We start from the raw sequence: 23,799 nt of genomic DNA, 5'->3' as shown, positions 1-23,799 counted from the left end.
ACAACAACAACAACAACAACAACAGTAACCAGAGGCTGGCAAGCTTCAAAAAGCACATAACGAACCATTAAATCACTGCAAACCTGGAAACAAGTAAAAAATATTATTAAAAAATCCAGAAAAAAATATTATGCTTTTTTAAATCTTGCATTTATTTTAGTATGTAATATAGCTGTTTGTGTATGTAAACAATCTGCAGTCACATGTCATAGTTAATCTCTTCAACAAAAAACATAAAACACAACCGAAACGCCTCGTTTATTGTCATTAATTCAATGATTTAGCTATGTCACCATTATACACATTTGCATAATGCCCACATACTGGCTGCTTTGACCCACCTTCAAAGAACAGTTGGAGTAATTTTACTGTGTTGAGGAAACACTGTTTTCCTTACAATAACATTTTACTCGACATTGCGTCAGTAGCTGACACTATGGGTATAATCCATTTCTTCTAAATACTGAAGCCTGACTGAAGGAAAAACTACACTGACAAATGTCTCAGCCCCCTCAGTCTCAGCACACCCAATCTTTCTCTTCAGAGAGAAGATCGTCTCCTCACTGACCACGGAAGAAGCCTACCTGCTCGCCTTTCTGAAGAACCCAGAAGTGGACTTGGTGATGCTGAAGAAGCATACTCGGCTGAGACGACACCTCTCCCCTTTGGCTATCTGGTGAGTGATCTCCCAAAGCAGAGCCAGAAGACATCGCTTCCGGAGTGTTAAGTGCTACCCCTTCCCAAAGTATCAGGGCCATTGCCCCCAGGTAGTGTTGGACCCTGGTCAGCAGCCCAAGCAGTCTTTCTGACTAGTCAGGAGGGAAGAGGAGGCAGCCCTTAGAGGAGGCTATGGAGAAAGTGTCAGACTGAGTCCTGAACATGATCAAACAAGTCTTCTCTCCAGTTTGCTCGCAGAACCCCCCGATTTGAGGGTGTGGAAACCCTCAAACAGATTCGCCCAGGGGATTGCTTTTTATCAATGGATCTGAAAGATGCATACTTTCATATCCAGGTAGCCTCTCATTACAGACCGTTCTTGATGTTTGCATTCAAAGGAGTGGCTTACCAGTTTACTGTCCTGCCATTCGGACTGTCACTGGCACCTTGCACATTCACAAAATGCATGGATGCGGCACTCTCCCCCCTGAGTTGGAATGGGGTGCACATCCTGTACTACCTCAACGATTGACTTATTATGGCCCAGTCGAGAGATAAGCTGTGTGTGCACAGTTCTTTTCTCCACAGCTTCTTAGAGTGTCTGGGGTTCAGAATCAACCTGGGTGCGCTATTCGACTTGGCCCAGATGCGGGCCTGGCTGTCACCGGAGCACTCGCTGAAAATTCAGTGAGGTCTGAATCATTTGAAGCCGCGGGTCTTTGTACCCTCAAGGCATTTCAAAGGATGCTGTGCCTGATGGCAGCAGCCTCTGAAGTCATCCCGTTAGGCCTGCTTCATACAGTATGCGGCTGCTTCAGTTCTGGCTGAAAGCCCATGTCCCGCACCATGCTTTGCAATTAGGACGCTTGAACCTCTGGGTGACCCACGGCTGTGTCAAATCCCTGGCACCCTGTAAGGCTGTGCAATTGTACCAATCGGGAGTGGATTTCGGGCTGTCTTCCAAAAGTAAAATGGTCTCAACAGATACCTCTAACACGGGTTGGAGCGTGCTCTGCTATGGCAGGCCAGCGTTCGGCACCTTGTCAGGTTCGGAGCTCTGCTGGCACAATAACTGTCTGGAGATGATGGTGGTGTGCCTGGCACTCAAGTCCTTTCTGCCAGACCTGAGAGACCAGCCATGTCCTATTGGTGGCCGCATACATAAACCTCTAAAGAGGCCTGAGATCGTACCTGAGATCGTGCCAACTGAACAGACTGGCGAGACTCTTCCTCCTGTGGGCACAGCACAACCTCCGGTCAGTGAGAGCAGTGCACATGCTGGGCAGGCTGAACCAGGGTGCGGACATGCTGTCCTGGAGTGGTGTGACTCACTGTGGCGCTGACCCACGAGTAGCCGAAAGAGAGCCTTATATGCCTTTCCTCTGGTGGCCCTGACAGTCGGTTCTTCTGGTGGCTCCACTCTGGCAGAGCCAGCCGTGGTTCCCCGGGATGGCGCAATTACTGAGTGGGTGGCTTAATCTGTACCCTCAGCTGGAGCTATAGAGCCTTCACGTGTGGCCCCTTGATAGGGGTCTTTGCGCCTTCCGCAGAGTGTGCTGAACACAGCAGACTGGACATTTCGGAAAGGTGGGCTTTAAAGAGACAGGAACTAAAACAGTGTGTTTCAGGCAGTGGGTGAAAAGAGCTGCTGTAGCAATGTACAGAATGAGAAAAATATTGTGTTTTTTTGCTTTAAACCATGTAAAGTTTGAGTATGGTGCACAAGTCATACAGACTACTTTTATGATAGTGCTTTTATGGAGCTTGAAAGCATCCATTCCCACTGTATGGAAAAGAGCTCAGTGTACATACTTCATAAATTTTCCTTTTGTGTTCTGCAGAAGAAAGATATTCATATGTGTTTAGAATGGCATAAGGGAAAGTAAATACATAAAGGAAACAATTTTCAGTTTTCATTTTGTCATACTTTATCCACACTCCTGTCATTCCAAACTAGGGGTGTGCAGCGGAGCCATCTGTAACAATCTCAAAATTATCTGTATCTGATAAAACCAGAAGTGACCGGGGCTTTAACAGAAAGTGTGTTAAAGCTGCAGCCAATAACTTTTTTTTGTGTTCAAAATTTACAGAAATTATATAATATATGAGTACATCATGAATCCATTTTCCAAACCATGTTTTTGTTTCATCCTGAACCACTGTGGTACAGCTATAATAAGTGTTTATATTCTGACTATTTTAGACCGGTCAGGTCGGCACCACTGCGGAATAGCCCACTAAGCCCAGTACCTGCGTGACTCGTCATAGATATAAACAGAGAGAAGTAGCTCCGGCTACAATGTTCTTCCGCATGACTGCAGCTTTAAATGATATGAGAAGAACGTTTTAAACGTATATCTGTGCCCTTCATATTTATCATTTAAGAAATATGACTTGTATAACTTAAAAAAAAAATGTTTTTATTATAATTATAGAATTTAAATCTTCTAATTGTCGTAGCAATCATCCACAACCTCAAATAAGAGTTGTCAGACACTAAAAATAACTGATTAAAAAACACAGAATTTAAAAGAAAATATTCAGTGGTTGAAAATTGCTGAAACAACTTTTACTATGCAATGCATACAAATGCAAATCTGAACAAATTATAAAGAACATAAATGCTTGCTGTTTCTGAGAGTGAGACAGAAATATCATGTAGCCAATCATATCATACAAGGTTTAAAACATTTAAATAGACATATTAAGTAGTAGAAAATGTGTATGATTCAATAGCTTAGTTGATATTACTCTTGACAGAGAGCTAGGTTTTGAGAGACGTGCAGAGACTGCAACGTGTCTATTTGATCTGCGATCATGCTGTGCTTATTTCATCAATTCGTATATCATATCGTACAATGTTTAAATAATTTAAATACACATACCTGTCACAGAGTGCAGGGAAGAGGAGAAGCAAGCATCTATGTGCAGCAGTTTATTAAATAAACACAAAAACAAAGATAATTCCAATAAGAAAGCAGGGAGTGATACTCCAATCATGAAATATAAATCCAGGCAGGGATGGAGACAATAATCCAAAAGGGAGAAATGCAGCAGCTTTAACACAAGACATGTAAAGACAACGACCGACAAACACAGACTGAAACACAGAGGTATATACACAGGCTAACAATTAACAGGTGAAGGTGATTAGCTGTCATGGTAATACACAAGGGTAGCTATGGAAAAAATTTCAACAGGAACTAAACACAGGACATGAAAATCAGACACAGTAAGAAAAAAATATATAAAAATAAAATTTCTAGAACAAAGAACACAGGGGAATAAGGACAATATAAAATAGTAGAACATGTGTATGGTGTAGTAATTTAGTTATTACTTTTGCCAAGCGAGAGACACACGGAGATGGCAACGTGGCTACTTGATTTGCGCTCATTTTATTCGCAGAGTTTACACTTGTTCATTTCACACATACTCATTGTGTAGTGGTTTCAGATGTGTATGTATAATATTGTGCTATCTCCTGGCTCACCTGTTATCCAGCAAACACAAGGTGTGACTGTGTCTGCCAAATATTTTGTCTGTAATTCAGTAGAATTCGTTATTCTTTTTGAAGCCATTATCCATGCCTTTAAGAATAAGGTAATTGGCTACATGACACATCCCTATTCCAAACCATAGTTCTTCAAAATATCTTTCTTTGTGTTTCTGAAGAATAAAGTAATCAATAAGTATTTGGAATGACATGAGGGTGAGTAAATATTGTCAGGATTTTAATTTTTTCGGGTGAACTAACCCTTTAAGATCTTAATGTATCTTTAGAAGATTTTTTGAGTACTTTTCTTTCATACCAGATTCTCTTGGTTCTTGACCTGGTTCTCAGATTGGTGCAGTAAAGCGGACTTAACTTCTTCTGCAATCCTGCGGTCTCTCTCCAGTCGCTCAGCCTCTTCCTGAGCAAATTTCCTCTCCCGTTCTAGCTCCAATGCTCGCTTGGTCTGCTCCTCTAGCTCTGAACAACAGAACTATTATGTCACACAAATAAACTTTTCTGAAATGTAAAATATGAGAGACATATTTATGGTGCTTCTGTTTGTTTGAGTAACCTGATCCACTCTAAAAGTTTTTTAAAATCTTATCAGATTTTCAAAATGTGAGAGACCACAAGCATGATGATTAAAAAAAATCATACTGTAGATTTAAGAGTTTTTTCCTATGGTGTGTTGAGTGCCGTGATGTTACCAAGACAGCACACCACACACTAACAGATTCCATTCACAAACATCCAGATTCCCGACTGTGAACACGGGAAAAGTTTGCAAAATCTCCTGCAGTCAAATGTGACTTTAGAGTAAACAAACGATGAAGGGCAAGAAGAAATGGCAATAGTGTTTGAACTGCTTTTTACAGAAATTTTGAGGGGAAAAAGAGTTTGGATGAATTTGTGTTATGCTTCCGTCTTCCGTCGGCCTGCTTTCTGATTGGGTATCGTTTCGTTCCATTCCACGTGACAATCTAAAGAGTGTGTGAGCATTTGTCCTCAGGTTCTCCCCACACAACAGGATTTATGATCGTAAATATTCAACGTTGGATATTTACGATTTGAGATTGGTGCGGCTCCAACGTTCTTCCGAGCAGATTCTACCACTCTTAATACTCTTAATCTGATAAGATGTCTATTAACAAATCTGATAAGAGAATCTGTAGAACCATCAAGATAATCTGGACTTTAGTTAGGATTGTCGGAAGGGGAGAATTGGGCCCAAAAAATCGGCCCAATTATCTTGTAGTGTGTTGGTGCCTTTAATGTGTGGCAGGACTGTGTGACTCCTGGCAGATGGCACCAATGGCAGACATTTAGAAAACCTATTTAAAAAATGTCATTACTTTTCCAAATCTATCTGATGACACTAGTGGCGAAGAGATTACAAGCTTCATCTTTAAACCCATAAACTAATAATGTGACATTTGTGGTTCTAGGTAGACATTTGTAGTTCCAACCCTCTTGAGCTTTTTTGGTCTGCTCTTCAATTTGTCGAAGTCTTTCCATGAGCTCCATCGTCTCTCTTGCAATCTTCTCAGTTTCTTTCTCTGCATTTTCTCTTCTTTTTTTCTCATTTTCCAGAAGTGCTCTAAAATTAAAATGCATAAAAAATTGTCACATCTAAAATAATGTTATGCTTTGTACCAACATCTAGTGAGCTGTCTTGTCTACTGCCTTTCTAAAGGTCCTTTCGCACCAAATGCAAATATTATTACCAGGATAATATATTGGCAGTTACTCTGTAGTTTGGTGCTGTGGTATGGTGTCAGCTACTGATGCACAGTTGAGTGAAACGATTAAGGGGAACATCTCAGTTACATGTAAACCTCATTCCCTATGTAGGGAATACTGCTGCATACTTCTGAAGGGTCATCACCCTGAAGGGCATTCCTATAGCAGGGATGTTCAGTGCTGCCCCTTGAAGGCCACTTTCCTGCAGAGTTTACCATCAAGGTAATTTAAGGGTGCTTTGACACTGTCAGCTTAGTTTGAAATGAAGCAGGGTTCACATAAAAAATCGTTAATGTGAAAAATTGGGAATGTGGCATGTTTTGTGCAAATGTGAAAGCAACCAGGACTAAGGTTAACCAATGACAATGTCATTAGTTCAATAAAACAAATGTAAGGGATGACAGTGGTGATTTTTTACCTTGGATATGAGTGAGAGTGAACCTGCAGTATAATCGCACATAGTGAGTGCAATCAGAGCAGCAACTGGCTCGCAATCTGCTGTCTCCTCAAAAGAGTCTGTTTGCAAGCAGCAAAAATCTGCCTTCATGAGACACAGATCCAGTAAACCTAAGTGTTGTTCACTCTACTGCTGCTCACAATAGCACCAAATTAATAAAAATGAATTAATAAATTCACCAACATCCTGTTTTCTATTATATGGTGTGCACGTTTGTGATGACATAAGATGAATGTAAATGCACCAGGGTTCGATAGAATCAAGCTGACTGTGAAACTAGACCAACGCTGTGAGGAGCAACAGGAACAATCACGCTCAGACTCAGACCGCAGCAAATTAAGACAGTCTTTGTGCAGCCTCTAACAGGGCACCCTTTGCTGGGTGGGTCATTTGGATACATTTCATGTCCATTGATGATAATTATAATTTTTTTCTAACAATTTTCTTTGGAAATATCATATTTCATCTATTAAGAGAATACATACTATGAAATACATACTATAATCTGTCACAAATATTTGTGCACCCTGTTTTTCAGTTTGCTTGAAATTGCCTTTATGTCCCTTAAATTACAGTTTTAACAATGTCTGCTTTTTAAAGTGAGTGGGTCGTGTTACTAACGGAACACCCCCTTGAAAAATGTTTTATCCCAAATCCATTTGACCAGCATCATGTGATGTCATTTTGTTCTGCGGTGTAAATTTTACTACTATACATATCTGTGGAAGGTCAGTTACCTATCTGTCACTCACTCTATGTTGTGTCAATGTAATAACACTAGGGGTTACACTTGGGAGCCCCAAACAGGTCTGATACTTCAGAAAAGACCAATGAGAACTGCAGAGTGGAATTTCATGCCACTCCTCTGGACATACAGGTATAAAAGGAGATGGCTTGCTCCTCTAATTCAGATTTGTTCTTCGGAACTGAGCAGTCGAATGAGCACTGGCAACTCATTCACCTTAGAAGAGAAAAAGAGCAGTTGGAAATCTGTACAGTGCGTTTCATCGGTCTCTTTCCAGTAACGCACAGTTAAGTGCTAGGAGTTCTCCTGGGCACTTCGACAGCAAAAAATATCAAAATCCTCTAAAAGGGCAGACACCAGCAGACATCATCTTTCTAAAAATGCTTTACCACCAGTGTATTTCTGGATGTGGTTGACACCTTTCCCCCTTGGACGGCCACGATCTGTGTCTGTTGTTTGGGCCGTGCTTACACTGAGGCAGTGTTTGTGTATGGCACATAATCTCACTGCGAGAGTATGGGCATGGGAACGTCGCGGTTGCAACTATAATACTTATATAAAAGGCAGAGAGTCTCCTTGGTTGCTCCTGTTCCGGTCCTTCTGCAGCTAATGTGCACAAGGCCACGGCGGCAAAGTGCTGAGGGCGATATGAGGAATTCAATCGAAGTGTTTCCACAGGTAAACCCTCTGGGTCTCGTATTCCTCTACATACTCTTTCCTCCCAGTACAGTTGTCAGATAAGTAAGGAGGTTCACATTAGGGAGAATATTACTTCTCATTCGGGGTTCACGAAGAGGAAGAATTGTTGATCGCAGCATCGGAGGACTGGCTTATGCCTTCTGAAGTGGATGACTTCCCTAAGTTGGCTACCGTGCTTTCTTAGGCCTCTGTGAATATTGGGCTAGAGTGAAATTCTCCACCCTGCTCTGAGCATTTGCAGTTGAATGATTGGTTTCTTTCAGAGAGAGTTCGGAGAACGACACAGCCACGCTTCACAGGTACCACCACCCTCACTAACCTCAATAGTGATGCGGCCAGTGGGTACTCAGAGGTCCCACAGGTTGAGGGTGTGATTGTGGTGCATCTATGCCCGCAAAACGCCACCACCTGGAGGAACCGTCCAAGGCTCCCGTTCATGGTAAGTTCACCTTCGCCCCACATGCCATGGCCATCCTGCAGTTCCATCAGGCTAAGGCACTTAAAGAGCTGCCCTTGGGTAGTCCTGACCCAGGGCTGATGCAGGAGCTGCACTCAGCAATGACTGACCGACCGATGAAGGTGGTTCAGGAGTTCCATCTGTGCCTTAATCTTGCACAGATGCCGACAAAGTCGCCCCCAACCTCGTTGGCACCAATGTTAAGGACTTCTCACAGCAGTTCTTGGCAGTGAAGAAGCAGACGGAGGCAATAGAATACATCCTGCCTCAGCACGACTTGGCCAATCAGAGACATATATGTTGAGCGTGAGAACGAAATAGCCAGAGTGTTTAAGAATCCGTTCAACAGCTCTCAAAATGCTAGAGTTAAATGCTGGTATCATAATTTTTTTTTAAATTTGGTACTTTTGACAACACTACTTTAAAACAGCATTCTTCCATCTTAAAAAAAACATATCTAAATTACAACATATGCTCTCAATGACAAAAGCAGAAAAGTTAGTTCATGCATTCATGCTAGATTATTGTAATGCTCTATTGGCTTGTTGCCCTGCACGTTTAATAAACAAACTTCACCTGGTCCAAAACGCAGCAGCTAGAATTCTTACTAGAACCAGGAGGTAAGACCATATTAGCCGGATTCTGTCAACAGTGCATTGGCTCCCTATTAAACATTGTTTACATTTTAAAATCGTGCTAATTACTTACAAAGCATAAAATAGTTTACCTCCCCAGTACTTGAGCGAGCTCTTAATGCATTATAGCCCTTCTCGTCTATAGTGATATCAAAATTCTGGCCAGTTGATAATACCTAGAATATCAAAATCAACTGCAGCCAGTAGATCTTTTTCCTATTTAGCACCTAAACTCTGGAACAGTCTTCCTAGCATTGTTCGGATGCAGACACACACAGTTTAAATCTAGACTAAAAACACATCTCTTTAACCTGGCATACACATAGCACATTATCAATTTCCATAATTCAAATCATGTAAAATGATTATTAGGCTGCATAAATTAGATCAGCCAGAACCGGGAACACTTCCCATAACACCTGATGTACTTGTTAAATCATAAGAAGAATGGCATATATGCTAATATTAGTCTTTCTCTATCCCAAGGTTTACAGTAGTCAGTTAGATCCAGGCTGTATCCAGATAAGATGAAGGACCTGTGTCTAGACATGACCACTACACAGCCCTGCAATCAGCAGAGACCGTATCAACTAGACTATACCTTGCGAAGGGGACACAGCAAAAGTTGTTGCTTTTTTCACAACAAATGTTTTTCCTCTGTACAGATGAAAATGTTATCAATACATGATTCCCGTTCACACGGATCCGAGGAAATGACTAGAAGCGCTGTTTTATGCATGCCGGACAGGTGGTTGGCGGTGTCACTTTGTAAAGAAGGACTACGCACCAACGCACATTCAAACGCACATGCCTATAGACTAAACACATAATGCACATGTGCATGCCATCGCTGTTTTAGCAGATTCACGTTTTTAAAGTGTGCATGGGAGTAACGGTTTATAACGTATCACTTATAAAGGTATCGCTTTCAAAAACTTGCACTTCGAAACCTACTTCAGGGTTTATGTTCTTGGGCCACTAGGATGCCGTTGTTGTGTAGATGAGTGGCCAGAACACATTGAAGATTTTATGTTTTCAGTTGAAAACCATGTCGTGTGAGCGGCCCCTAAGGGAAATTAATCTATTAAAAACATTGTCTAACTCTGGTTAGACAATGACTTTATTCTAGAGCTGCTGTACAGCCAAAACAATCTTTGTTGCATTATTTTCCTAATATCACTGTAAATCTGCTTTGAAACAATCTGTATTGTAAAAAGTGCTATATAAGTGAAGGTGACTTGACATGACTTCCAAGTATTCATCTTGTGAATGCCCAATTCCTTACTAACAAAACAGATGAACTACTTCTCCTAACCCACATCAACAAGGACTTTTCAAACTCTGCTGCATTGTGCTTCACTGAAACATGGCTGAGTGAAGCCATTTCTGGCTTCAGAATGTAGCGTTGTGCGCTACATCTGCCGGGCTTCTAGCTGTTCCGACCGGATTGCATCGCATTGCATGACTCTTTTTAACGGGGAAAACGAGAGGTGGTGGATTGTGTTTCTACATTAATGAAAGTGGTGTTCAGATGTAACAACGCTGAAGAAGATATGCTGTCCTAATTTAGAGGCACTCTTCATAAACTGTAAACCCTTCTACTCACAATGGGAGTTTTCCTCTTTCATTCTTGTGAATGTGTACATCCCACCTGCACACAAAGGTACCCAGAATCTCTTTTGATGGAAGAGATGGATTTTTCTTTTTGTTTTGATTTCTGTTTAGAGAGGGTAATACCAGATGCTAAAGAGGTGATGGCTTTTTTGTGGTCAGAAAAAGAGCTCCACGACAGCCAGCCGTCGAGTGCTGGTACTGGGAGTGCTATGAACGGGGAAAAGAGGTCCCACTGAAATAATTTCAGAGGCTCCTGGGGTATATGGCGCCCTCAGTGGCAGAAACACTGCTTGGGTTGATGCATTTGAGATTTGATGCACCTTCCCAGCACTGGCTTCAGACTCGAGTTCTGAGATTGGCCTCCGCCCATGGCACCGCAACACACATTGTCCAATCTGTCGCCGCACCTTCAATCCTTGGACAGACCATGCAGAGGTTCCCTTAGAACAAGTGTCAAGGTGTGTTGTTGTCACAACAAATGTTTCCAAAAGAGGCTGAATCACTGTATGTAACAGGCACACAGTCTCAGGACCCCAGACAGGACCCCAGACTCAACTGCCTCAAGTTTCTGGCTGTGTTGCTGGCCCTGCGAAGGTTTCGGCTGTTTATCCAGGGTTTATCCATGGCTGTTTATACTTACATGTGTTAGTCCAGACAGACAACATAGCGACGGTGGCATGCAAAAATCACCAGGGTAGCATCCGCTCACGTCACATATCAAAATTCACCTGCCATCTCAAAAAAGTCCCTGCATGCCACTCACATTCTGGACGACTTCAAACGTGCAGCATGCATGCTTTTGTGAAAGTTGGTGCTCAGTGGAGTGTGGAGACTCCATCCCCTGGTGGTCCAGCTGATTTGGAGTTGATTCAGCAAAGCACAGGTAGATCTGTTTGTTTCCCAGTAGTCCTCCCACTGCACTCTGTGATTTTCCCTTTCTGAAGATCCGCTCTGAACAGATGCCCTGGCACACAGCTGGTCCCAAGGTCATATGCATTCCCCCCCTGATCACACAGACACTGGCCCACCCAGGCATGGTTCTCTGAGCACATGCTTTTCGTGACAGCCCGAATTCCTGGCAAAATCCTCTGAGAAAGGACCTCCTTTCTCAGACACAGGACACAATTTGGCATCTGTGCCCACTGCCCAGACCTCTGGAACCACCATGTCTGGCTCCAGGATGGGATGCAGAAGACCAGAGTGGACTACATTATCACAGACATTATCACTCAAGCCAGAGCCCCTTCCACAAGGCAGCTGTATGCTTTGAAGTGGTGTCTTTTTGCTAGTTGGCGCTCTTCCTTCTCTTTGAAGATAGCCGTCATGACCATGCTCACTTCTATCAAGAGGGGATGGGGACTTGCAAGACCAAGGCCAGGCTATGTGCCTAATTTTCCCACTAACCTTTTCAGGGATCAGGTGGTGAACTTGCAAGTGCTCCCTCATATTGAGGCAGATCCAGCCTTATCCCTGCTGTGTACAGTGCATGCCCTGTGGATCTATTTGGACCGCACAGAGAACGTTAGATGCTCTGAGCAGCTCTATGTCTGTTTCCGGGGACAGCAGAAGGGGGAGGCTGTCTCCAAAAAGAGGAACGCCCACTGGATTGTGGAAGCCAGTTCTTTGGCGTACCGAGCCCAGAGCATACCCTGCACCCTGAGAGTGCAAGCACATTCCATCAGATGTTTGGCATCCTCCTGGGCACTGGCGAATGGTGCCTCCCTGACAGGCATCTGTAGAACAGATGGCTGGGCTATAGCTAATACTTTAACAAGATACTATAATCTGTGAGTAGAGCCGATTTCATCCCGAGTGCTATTGAGTACGAATAGGTCATTTTTAGGCAGCGACTCCGTTTATCGCTTGCAATTAGCATATTTCTCCTTTGTTCATGTGAGTTCCCCATCTCCGGCGAACCCTGGAAATCTGAGGGTGGCAGGTCGGTGACAAAGTCTATTCCGATGTGAGACCATGGTCGATTAGGAATGGGCAAGGGAATCAGTTTGCCTTCTGGCAGATGATAGGGAGTCTAGGCACAGACTGAACAGACTCTAATGTATCGGGAGACCTCCTGGGTCATGACAGGCCACCATTACTTATTACGGAGGAGCGAGAAGGTTTGCTGGCTGCCTGGGTGTCCAGAGCCCGAAAATGTATGAACTGAGTCCAAGAGGGACAGACATAGGGCTGATAGTACGTAGATTCGTCCCTCTGGACCTCACGGCTATTTCAGAAAGGGGAGGCTTCGGTAATTTGGTTGTCTAATGACCATTGGATGGGACTTACGACGATGGCTGGAGGGAGTATTGACTGGAGAGAGGTCCTGCTCTGGATGATACATGCGTGAAAGAGCATCAGCCTTCAGGTTCTTACCTACTGGTCGATATGTGACAATGAAATAAAACTGGGTAAAGAATAGTCTTCACTCCTCCAAGGTTAGTTTGGTGGCCAGTAGCTCCCAGTTGCCGATGTCATAGTTTCACTCTGTCGGGGACAGAAGAAGGCACATGGATGGAGGACTGATGGACCACCCTGCCGCTGAGACAAGACGGCTCCAATCCTGGTTATAGAAGCGGCAACCTCCACAATGAATGGCAACTCGGGATCTGGATGGACCATGGCTGGAGCTGAGCAAAAGGCTTCTTAGAGCTGTTGGAAGGCTTTCGTGGCTGTGGAATTCCAGGACAGAGACTTGGGTCAGTTTCTGAGGAGAGAGGTGAGTGGAGCACAGATCTGACTGAAGTTGGAGATGAAACCATGGTAGAAATTCGCAAGCCCCAGGAAACGATGAAGGTTCTTTATTGTGGAGGGTTGGAGCCATTTAAGGATGGCTTCTACCTTCTTCTGGTCCATTTGCACGCCACATTCGTTGATGAAATACCCCAGAAAATGGATGGTGTTGCGGTGGAACTCACACTTCTCTAGTTTCAGGCAGAGTGATGTTCCCTCAGGTGATGTTCTCTCCCATTGGCATTTGTTGAACAAAAATTATTCATAGAAATTAGTACAGGGCCTTTTCAAGGGTGCTAATATAATATAAAGGAGAACACTCAGAAGAATAATTGATGAAGATTGTAATGCTAAAACAACAAACTTAAAAGGAGAATCTTAAGAGCATACTTAAGAACAACTTCTATGCACCTCTGCTGGTATCTGGTTAAAAAAAAAAAAAAAAAGGTGTCAGAGTGTGCCATCATTTTCCCACACCACATCAGGTTTGCCACACACACACTGAGTTTGGTTTAAACTACTGATATCAAAAAAGCAATTACAGAAAATCCATTATCTCTGAATCGTTCATCAATGGCAAAATGCTTGGCAATATAATGCTTGGCCATCATTTCAGAAGTGAGGGGGACAGAAATGTCAAGTGCAATACCATTTTTTTTCAGACCTTTGTCTAATTTACAGTTTTTTTCTAATTGAAATGTCTAATCTTGCTTTGATCTGGCTAAGTAATCAAATCCGCTGCTGAACAACAAGTGTAAAAAAAATAAAAAAATAAATAAAAATCACAGAATATATAGAAAATATACGCAGAAAATATATTTGAAACATAATTAGTACTGCATTATTCATATACTGTATTGTTATTAAAATACACAGACATGTCTTAAAAAACATAGTTTGTTTATTGTCTTTACATTTCGTAAGTCAATATGCCATTCAAATTTAACAGATCTGGATTTTTTTTTGCGAAGACGAATGGGATTTTTTTTACTAAATGAAAAATGTCATTTAGGTTTTCAGTGGAATTACATGGGTTGTGATTTTTACATTAAACATGCAAAACTTCTGATATTATTTATCTTTGTTTTACTTGTTTTAAATGACAAAAACAGTTTTAACAGGGGTGAGTAGACTTTGTGTATCAACTGTAGCTATAGGCAGCTCACTAGGTTTTAGAACAGAGCTCCTCTGATATTGATTTACTTTCATTTATACAAAAAAAAATACACAATTAGTACATTTGCATGAAAGACAGTATCTCCTTTCAGCACTAGATAGTGACTGTGCCTTTGGTATAATAAAAAATAGCATTGTAAATGTTCTGTCTGAGCTGTCAGATATGTTTGTTATTAATGTTCTCACCTTTCTTGTTGTCTCTTGTTCTTCTCTTCTCTGGCCTGTGCTTTCATCTGCTGCACCTCAATAGTGTCTGGTTTGCGTCGTCTCATGTAAAGATCATGGTTTCCCATGCACAGAGCCAGGATACGCTTGTTAATGCGCAGACGAGGTGCATAGAACACAAAGTCCTGTGGTTAGAGCAGAGGACATGTCATAACATTTCAGACAGGAGTAATACAACTGTAATACAACAGGTGTAAGACAACTGAAATCCTCCACATCTCCAAAAATTTGTGAATGAAAGAATAAATAAATTAAGAAATAAATTTGGGATTAAGTTTATTATTTTAAGTTACCGGTGACTTTTTGTCTATGGGCTTAATGACAAATTTCTTGTCATTGAAAGAAATATTCCGTATCTCACTCCAAGGAAATCCAATCTTAGGTGTCAGCCTGTTAAAAAAACAGCGATATTGTCCAGCACAGTCCATTGCAAAGAATTTACAACAAAACACTTATACTTGTAACAAGGGTTAAAAATGAAATATAGATGGTATACTTGTCTGAACGTTCATATATGTTGAGTCCCAAAGCATCAACACCCAACCACAACTCCGATCCTTTTTTGTTTTTGATGCTGAAATAGTTCACTCCATACATCTCCAGATCCTGGGAAATCTTCAAGTATTCTATCATTGCATCCTCTCTGTAGAGATAAACCTGTATTGACTATACTCAAACAACTAGTTTTAGGTTCAGGACATAGTTGTGAAGTTGTTTTTAATTTTATAAATGGGTCATATGGATTGTACCTGATCATGCGCTTGTGTTGTTCATGCCACACCCGAATTCGATCTTCCCACTGCTCTTTAGTCAGTTTATGTTGTTCTAGAACTCTAGAAGAAGGTATTAGTATATAAAGCAGCAACTTTCAAAACATAATAAAGTACTATAAAGTGATCTTAGTGTTAAAATAATAGAAAATAGTTGGTGTTAAGCTCTTAAAAGAATAGAGAAAAACCTTTGTGGCAGCAATTTGTCTCTGCACAAATATCCAGGGATGTGATATTCTTTATTGAAGTCACTGTATTTCATCTGCACAGCATATGAGGCCAGTAGAACAGCCGTCTCAGGTGGACAGTAGATATCATCATTCAAGATTCCCTCTTTCACCTGGAGGAAGAACAAGCGCTGTGTAGCTTCCTGAATCAGCTCTTCAGCCACGTCCTCAGGGTAGAACTTTGCTCTAAATTTAATCAGCAATGGGTTTTCTTTTCTGACATCTTGAGCTGTCACCTAACATATAAACAAATGTTTTTGTTAGATGTTTTGGTAACACTTTAGAATACTGTTTATTACTTACTGCATAACTAATAAGGAATTACTGAAGAACTAATAGGTGATTCTTTATTAACACTTAAAGGAGAACTCCGGTCAATTTTAACATTGAGCTCATTTTTTTGTAAATTTGGAGTGCTGTCAGTACAGAGAACAACGACAAAAATCGGTGTTGCCTACACCGTGTTATCCTCTTTTTAAAATTTGCACCCTGTTGACTTCAATGGGGCAAGTTTTAAACCTGCTTTTAGCCTCTTAACATCCTTGATGTGTCATTACATGTGCCCAGCCATGTGAGTGATTCCTTCAGAGTCAACACGCGGTGAATCTGACTGCAGTAGATGTGCAAGATATGTATAAAAATGATGTTATTTCAGCCAGCGCACATACCTGTATTTACATCCTGTTTTCGGTTGAAGTCCACAATCGATTGTCGAGTTCGGGCGCATGATCGTACGTACTAAACCTATGCGCATGAACTCGACAATCGACTACTGTGGACTTAAACCGAAAACAGGATGTAAATACAGGTATGTACGCTGGCTGAAATAACATAATTTTTATTCATATCTTTCACATCTACTGCAGTCAGATTCACCCGCGTTAACTCTAAAGGAATCACTCATCACCCCTGAGCCTGACTAGGAGGAGGATGAAGAGCAAGGTGTAGTTTTCACAGATGTGGAGTTGCTTGGGACCACAGAAGGACAGTTTTCTCTTCCCCCACATTTTAGGTGTGCTTCACATACGCTCAATTTGATCTCGTGCAATGACATCGACAAATGGCTGTCATCCAACAGTGACTCAAAATGTGTGTACAGGAGTGCAATGGCGAAGTGCGCTACTCTTTGGACAAAGGCATGGCCTCTGAGATTGTCGATGAAATCTGTGGGGAAAAAAATATCGTGCCTACATCAACAAGGTGGAATTCCTACCACGATGCCTTGTCCCGTATCAGTGACATCCCGGCCCAAGATTTGAACGTTGCCAAAATGTAAAGTTCGATGGACAGGGGGAGCGGAGCGGAGAGAAGCGGCACATGCACTGCTTATTGCGGAGTGTTTCTCTCTACCCCATGATGCAGAGCCGGCTGAGAATAAAAAACAACTTTTTTTCTTTTGATGAGGAGGAGGAAGATACAATGTCCTTTAGCGCAGACTCAGAGGTACTTGAGTACATGAGATCAGGCTCAGAGTTAGAAGTTCTCAACCGTTTCTCCCGAGTGAAATCTGTGTTCATGAAATACAACACTGCCACACCATCCAGTACACCGGTGGAAAGGCTGTTCAGCCTGCCCTGGGAGGTCTTGTGCTCACCCCCAGAAGAAACAGACTTTCAGATAAACGTTTTGAAAGACTGCACCTGATAAGGTATTTTGTCAAATTTTGTGCTGATGTGGAATAGGTTGCCTGCCACTCATGCTATAGACATAGCTCAAGCCTATGCCTAATATCCTCTTTTCTATCTGCCATCATACTGTGAAGAAGGGCCAGCATATTCAGTTTTTTTTAAGGCTAGTCATGCTTTAAGTTGTGCTTGATTTTATTTTGGCTAAAATGTCTTTGCCTCTAAGCTGTATAATGCCATTTTATTTTATTTACATAAGCCATCGACATCAAGCCATTTTTTAAGTTATTATTTTTTCTGTAGGATTTAGATGAGGCATGTTTTATTTTAAGACATATGACCCATTTTGAAGTTTTCATGTTGTTCCTAAGGAGCCTATTGGTACCATTTTTTATAATAAAGAGCACAAAAGAAATACCTGTTGTCTCCTCCATAGTAGAACTTTATGTAGGCCTACACTTTATGTAGACCTGGAAGAGATTGATTGGATTGACTGAATCTGCTGATCGCTGATCGATTGCTCCTGTCTTCCTTGCTGCCTGCTGTGAGTGTGTTTGCTTCGGTGCTGTAAGCTCCGTCTTAGCTTCGTATTTCCTTGTTTTAAACCATCATTTACTACAATTTCTAGTTGTTTATACTACTACTAAATACAGCTTACCCAACATCTCAGATTAACCTGACATCGCTAGCTTCCGTTACTACTAGCACAACACGCTAGCCTGTTAACGTGCCACCCGTGCGCGCAGCTATTTTTATTTATATATTTTTCTCTCGCGCGCCCACGCCTTTGAGTTCATAAAAAGCTCAGGTGAGTAAGAATCACTCAACAAACACGGTGAGTAATGTCTTGTCCTGTTATTGTCACCTGCACTTCATGTCACATGTTTAGCATAGCCTTCTCTGTTGGCAATACAGGATTTATATGTGATAAATGCAAGGAGACAGTTTGGCTAACGGAGAAGATTTCAGAACTAGAGACACGCATCCAAACCTTAATTGAGGATAGTAAGAGTGCTAGAGCTTTAGATGCTTTGGATGCGCCTAGCATAGTGAACTCTTTACATGATTCGGTTCCAGCTGAATTAGTGCCTGCGCAGCCGGGCAAATGGGTGATAGTGAGGGATCGCTCTAGTCGCGGATAAAAAAAAACACTCTTCCGTTCCGATTACCATAACAAATCGATTTGCCCCGCTCAGTGAAACACCCACTGAGAGTTCTGTTGATTGTGCCCTAGTTATTGGCGATTCTATTACATGGAACGTGAAAATAGAGACACCAGCCACCATAGTCACATGTTTGCCGGGAGCCAGAGCGCCTGACATCAAAGCAAATTTAAAAGTGCTGGCTAATGCTAATCGTAAATTCTCTAAGATCATTATCCACGTCGGCACAAATGATGTTCGACTCCGCCAGTCGGAGATCACCAAAATTAATATTAAAGAGGTGTGTGAACTCACAAGTACGATGTCAGGCACTGTAATTTGCTCTGGCCCCCTTCCTGTTCGCAGGAGTGATGAGATAGTTAGTAGATTGTGTTCTCTTACCGGTTTGCTGTCTAAGTGGTGTCCGCTTAATAATATAGAATTTATAGACAATTGGAAAAGTTTTTGGGGCAAACCTGACCTGTTGAAAAGAGATGGTATTCATCCCTCCTGGGATGGTGCTGCTCTTCTCTCTAGTAATATGGCACATAGTCTTAGAGCTCAAACATGACAATCTGGGGCTCAGGTCAGGAAGCAGACAGACTGGCTAAACCGACTGTCTGCTAGCGGCCTCGCGTCACCCAGGTCAGATAAATCCCATCACATAGAGCCTCTTTCACCTAGATATCTTCATATAGAGACTGTGTCTGTTCCCCGAATTTGGAAATCCAAAAACCGTTTAAACCCATCTAAGGTTAAAAATGTAATTGATGTTCAACAAATAAAAAACAGCTATAATACAGATGAGCAAATGCTAAAGCTTGGGTTGCTGAATATTCAATCGCTTACTTCAAAAGCACTCATTGTTAATGATATGATTTCAGATAATAACCTAGATGTGCTGTGTTTGACAGAAACCTGGCTAAAACCAAACGATTACATTACTTTAAATGAGTCCACCCAGCAAGATTACTGTTATAAACATGAGCCTCGTCTGAAACGCAAAGGGGGAGGAGTTGCTGTAATTTATAGTAATATTTTCAAAACCACAAAGAAATCAAGTTTTAAATATAATTCTTTTGAAGTGTTAGTACTTAATGTAAAAATATATAGTATAAATGATAAATCACGTTTGAGATTTGTGCTGGCTACTGTATACAGGCCACCAGGGCACCATAAAGATTTTATCAAAGAATTTGCGGACTTTCTATCAGAATTAATATTGACTGCAGATAAAGTACTAATTGTTGGTGATTTTAATATACACATAGATAATGAAAAAGATGCATTGGGATTGGCATTTAAAGACATTGTAAACTCTATTGGAGTTAGACAACACGTGTCAGGACCTACTCATTGTCGTAATCATACTCTAGATCTAATATTATCACATGGAATAGATGTTGATGCCGTTGAAATTCTGCAGCAGAGCGATGACATCTCAGATCATTATCTAGTCTCGTGTAAACTTCATTTAGCCAAGGCTGCAAAGCCGACTCCGTGTTTCAAATATGTTAGACTTTTCACTTCTGCCACTAAAGATTGCTTTATTAATAATCTTCCTAATCAGTTTCATCATCTCAGCATCCCAGATAGCTTAGAAGAACTCGATATTGCAACAGAAACTTTTAACTCTCTCTTTTCCAGCACTTTAGACACAGTTGCTCCGTTGCGCTTAACGAAGATTAAAGAAAATAGGTAAGATCACTTACAAAGCACTAAATGGTTTAGCTCCGCAGTACTTGAGCGAGCTCTTAACGCATTATAGTCCTTCACGTCTATTGCGATCTCAAAATTCTATGGAGCTAGAAGAGTCTCAATAAAGATAAATGCACAAACTGCATTCACATATGCACACACAGGATACACAAATGCACACACATGATTCATAAATACACACACAGGATACACAAATGCGCACAAAATTCACAAATGCACACACAGAATTTAAAAAGCACAGAAGATTCACAAATGCATACAAAATTCAGAAATGCACACAAAATTCATAAATACACACACAATTCAGAAATGAAAACAAAATTTACAAATGCACACAAGATTCACAAATGCTCAGGACAAGATTCAGAAATGTATTTCTGATGCACACACAAATATATCTTGATTTACAAACTGCTTGCGGTCTGTGAACTTCACTGCATTTGTGTGTGAATTTTGAGACTCCCCTGACTTGGCTCGACACACAAATGCCTTTTTTTAAACAGGGAATGACCTGTGACCAATCAGATACCTCCCTTGTTTTAGCCAATCACAAGAACGCACCCCACGTGGGGGATTGTTTACTTGTAAGCCAATCATATGAAGTGTGGGCGCGAGCGCTAGAGCGAGGTGGGTGGAGTTCTGCCAGTTGGTTGAGACCGGCTTCTTAGGCGGTGGGCCAAGTCCGTCTATCTCGTTTAGTTTTTGATTTGACAGTTACTCAGCAGCTGTGTGGCTCATTTTTGTCTGTATGAATAATTCACAAAAAGATTAATGATTGTTTCCAACGCCAATTGTTGCACATTAAAGTATAAAAATAGATTTCATTTCGCTAGCTGATCACAAACGTTGGCCGGAGTGAGATCCAATCAACGCTTGTGTTGTTACCTTGTTGAATAGATTTGGCCAATCACGTTATTCGTTGAACCGGATTCGCGTCAGTTTTGAGTCTAGTACAGTCTACAACCCAACGTGAAGAGACCGGTGTGTCTCGGCAAGACAACGTCAAGGTAAGATTTGTTTTACAATGATTATACACCCCTATATCTTAATGCTTTTCATATAAGTTGTATTTAAGACTGCAAGGCAAGCTATAGTTCGCCGTGAATATATGCGTTGTCGTCAGTGATGCGCGGGTCAATGTATAAACAAACCGCACCCGACCGACGTTTTCAACTAACCCGCCCGCAACTCGGACCGCAAAAAACGAAAAAGAAAATATTGTACCCGACTCGCTTCCTGACCCGCATTTTTTTTAAAGTAGCTATAATGCTCATCGTAGCTCTTAATATAACTTAATATTCTAATTTTGTCAAGAATTATAAAAAATCGTCAATATAAGCTCATAATTTGTACTAAAATAGTCTAAAAGTTTAGTTTTAAAAACAATTTTAAAAAGCTGGCTATGTCTATTTTGATGTTTCTGCGCAAGTTCAGCAGACAGTGAGGTTCGGGTTTGTTCCGATCAGAGCTCGTGAGCGGAGAGCGCATTTCTGAATATTCCGCTCCGCTCACGGTCGCTCGCCCAACCCAGATGGCCCGCTGTTTCGAAAATATGTGGAATAAGGGCTGCCTCCGACTATTTTTTTTTTTCTTGTCGACTAGTTGTTCATTTAAGCCATTCGTGGACAAATCGCCCCTTTATATTAAATTAATTACTTAAAGGCTAGCCTACAGGAATAAGCGTAATGACCGCACGCTTAAAGCTTGCCACAAAGAACCGGTTGAAGTAATGATTATGAATGTGTCTAAATTAGCAAGGAGACATTTAATTGTTTAGTAATAAACTGGTGTTTTCTGTGTCGCTGCAAAGATGAAGTTGACAATGCGGAGATTGCGGACTCGCCATGAACGCCAGAGAGAAATGTACATTTCATATGGATTAGCCTACATAATCAGAGAGTATAGCCTATTTATTTTGGTTTGAATATTTTCGTTTAAAAGTAGACATTTCAAGATTTCTGTAATATATAGCCTATATTTATCAAATCTGTGAGGCACAAGTTGAGTTTCGGCGCCCTCCAGTTCACATGCAGTGATCGCGTACCGGCGCCTTATTTTGTCTGCTATATATTTGCTTCTTATTTAATAAATACGGGCAATTGATTGATAAAACATTGATCAAAATTAAGATACAATTTATACAAAACGAAAATCTTTTAAAAAGAGTTTTCTATAAAACAAAACTTAATGACGTCGTCAAAATCATGTTTTACCAAAAACAGCGCCGTTGCTAGGAGGGCGTCAGCGCCTCTGCCTCTCAGCGCCTCTGCTTCACGAGTGGATGATAGCCCTGAAGACGCCTAGCAATGATATACCTTTAGTGGTAGTATACCTTTAGTTAAGTTATCGCAGCGCGCTAAGAGACAATGTTATCGGAAAATGCAGCCCAGGTATATTCATAATGGAGATTCCAAAGCTCTCTTCTTTGGTCAGAACCATGGAGAGCGATCGCGGATTTACTTTTACAATGCAACACAATATTTAAAGAGCATCAAGCTATTAAAATCTATATTATGCATACGCACAGATAATATAACAGTAGGCTATATTAGTCAATATTTTTTTATTAGGTTAAGCAGTGATTGGATAACGTTTTTTTATTTTATTTTTATTTAACGTTTTTAATTTAAGGCCCACCCACAATTGGTCTGGCTTATCCAAAACTGGAATCCTGGCGCCGTGCCTGGTTGGTCGTGCCAGTTTTGTGGTTATCAAATGTGTAAATAGCATCGCAAGAAGTAGCCTACACATGACAAAGCCAGCACTTTGGTCATCATCTTTCATTATTTCGGCAAATGTCTCCCACACTTTGCTCTTTCTATTTGTGTATTTGCGGAGCTTCCACTCCCCAGTCTTCACCTTTTCTCTTGCCGCCTCCATCTCTACCTGCAGACTGAGCTCGTGCGTCATCTTCGCGCCAGTTATTCAGCCAATAAAGTGTAAATTAAATTTAAAACGTATTCATAGAAAATTGTGTCTAGAACTATATCAATTACAAAGGTTTAATTGGCATCTTTATTTCAAACGACCCGACCGACCGCGACCCGAATATCATTAAAAATATTTTTGGATGACTCGTAACCGCGGGTGACCGCAGGCACCATTTCGGATCAACCCGCGCATCACTGGTTGTCGTTGATGAGAACAGTAACGTTAGCCACGAAAGAATGTTGGTAAGTGGAGCAGTAAAGCTAGGTCTAATGGTATGCTGCTTAGGCTAATCCAAAATAATCATTCGGTACATACACAATAAACTAAGCAAAGAGTATTCAAATACGGGATAATTACGGGAAAAATTTTAAATGGGAAGACAGCAGGAAATAAGTCTGACTAAGGAAGAATCACGGGGTAAACGGGAGGGTATGTCGAGGTTGGTTACAGCAAGCTACCTAGGCTACAAGTAAGCTAGACTAATCAGCTAAAAAGAGTGCAAACCAAAATAAAGAAATGATTTCAAATCAACTTTATAGTGGTAGTCATGGAGTTATTTAAGCCAATTATGGTTGATTGTCACAGTTTATACAATGACACAATTCTGTGCATGGTAGCTTACATCTGTCAGTGGTTGGGCTTCACCTACACAACAGAACAGGTATAAGATGGAATATGGTGGAAAAATATTTTAGTTAAAGATGGCTGTTTTTGAGCTATTTAACAAAATTATTTGTGGTCAGAACTGCAGTAG

General features: G+C 41.3%; 1 protein-coding gene across 2 annotated transcripts in view; it reads right to left on the bottom strand.

Moving 5' to 3' along the window:
- msnb (moesin b) overlaps positions 1 to 23,799 on the bottom strand; it is a 50,333-nt gene that overhangs the window by 4,155 nt on the left and 22,379 nt on the right. The window contains exons 4-10 of one of the 2 annotated variants that reach the window (XM_079892868.1): positions 15,590 to 15,864; positions 15,381 to 15,464; positions 15,128 to 15,274; positions 14,925 to 15,021; positions 14,593 to 14,756; positions 5,620 to 5,750; positions 4,470 to 4,630 (exon numbers count right to left, since the gene is read on the bottom strand). In XM_079892868.1, coding sequence (XP_079748994.1) covers positions 4,470 to 4,630; positions 5,620 to 5,750; positions 14,593 to 14,756; positions 14,925 to 15,021; positions 15,128 to 15,274; positions 15,381 to 15,464; positions 15,590 to 15,864 — 1,059 coding nt within the window. The remainder of the gene's footprint in view (positions 1 to 4,469; positions 4,631 to 5,619; positions 5,751 to 14,592; positions 14,757 to 14,924; positions 15,022 to 15,127; positions 15,275 to 15,380; positions 15,465 to 15,589; positions 15,865 to 23,799) is intronic. The other variant, XM_079892869.1, reaches the window with a different exon arrangement.

Source organism: Squalius cephalus, assembly GCF_949319135.1.
Source record: "Squalius cephalus genome assembly, chromosome: 14".
NCBI lineage: Eukaryota > Metazoa > Chordata > Actinopteri > Cypriniformes > Leuciscidae > Squalius > Squalius cephalus.
Note: the sequence above shows the minus strand (reverse complement) of the source record. Positions and strands in the feature narration are given on the sequence as shown.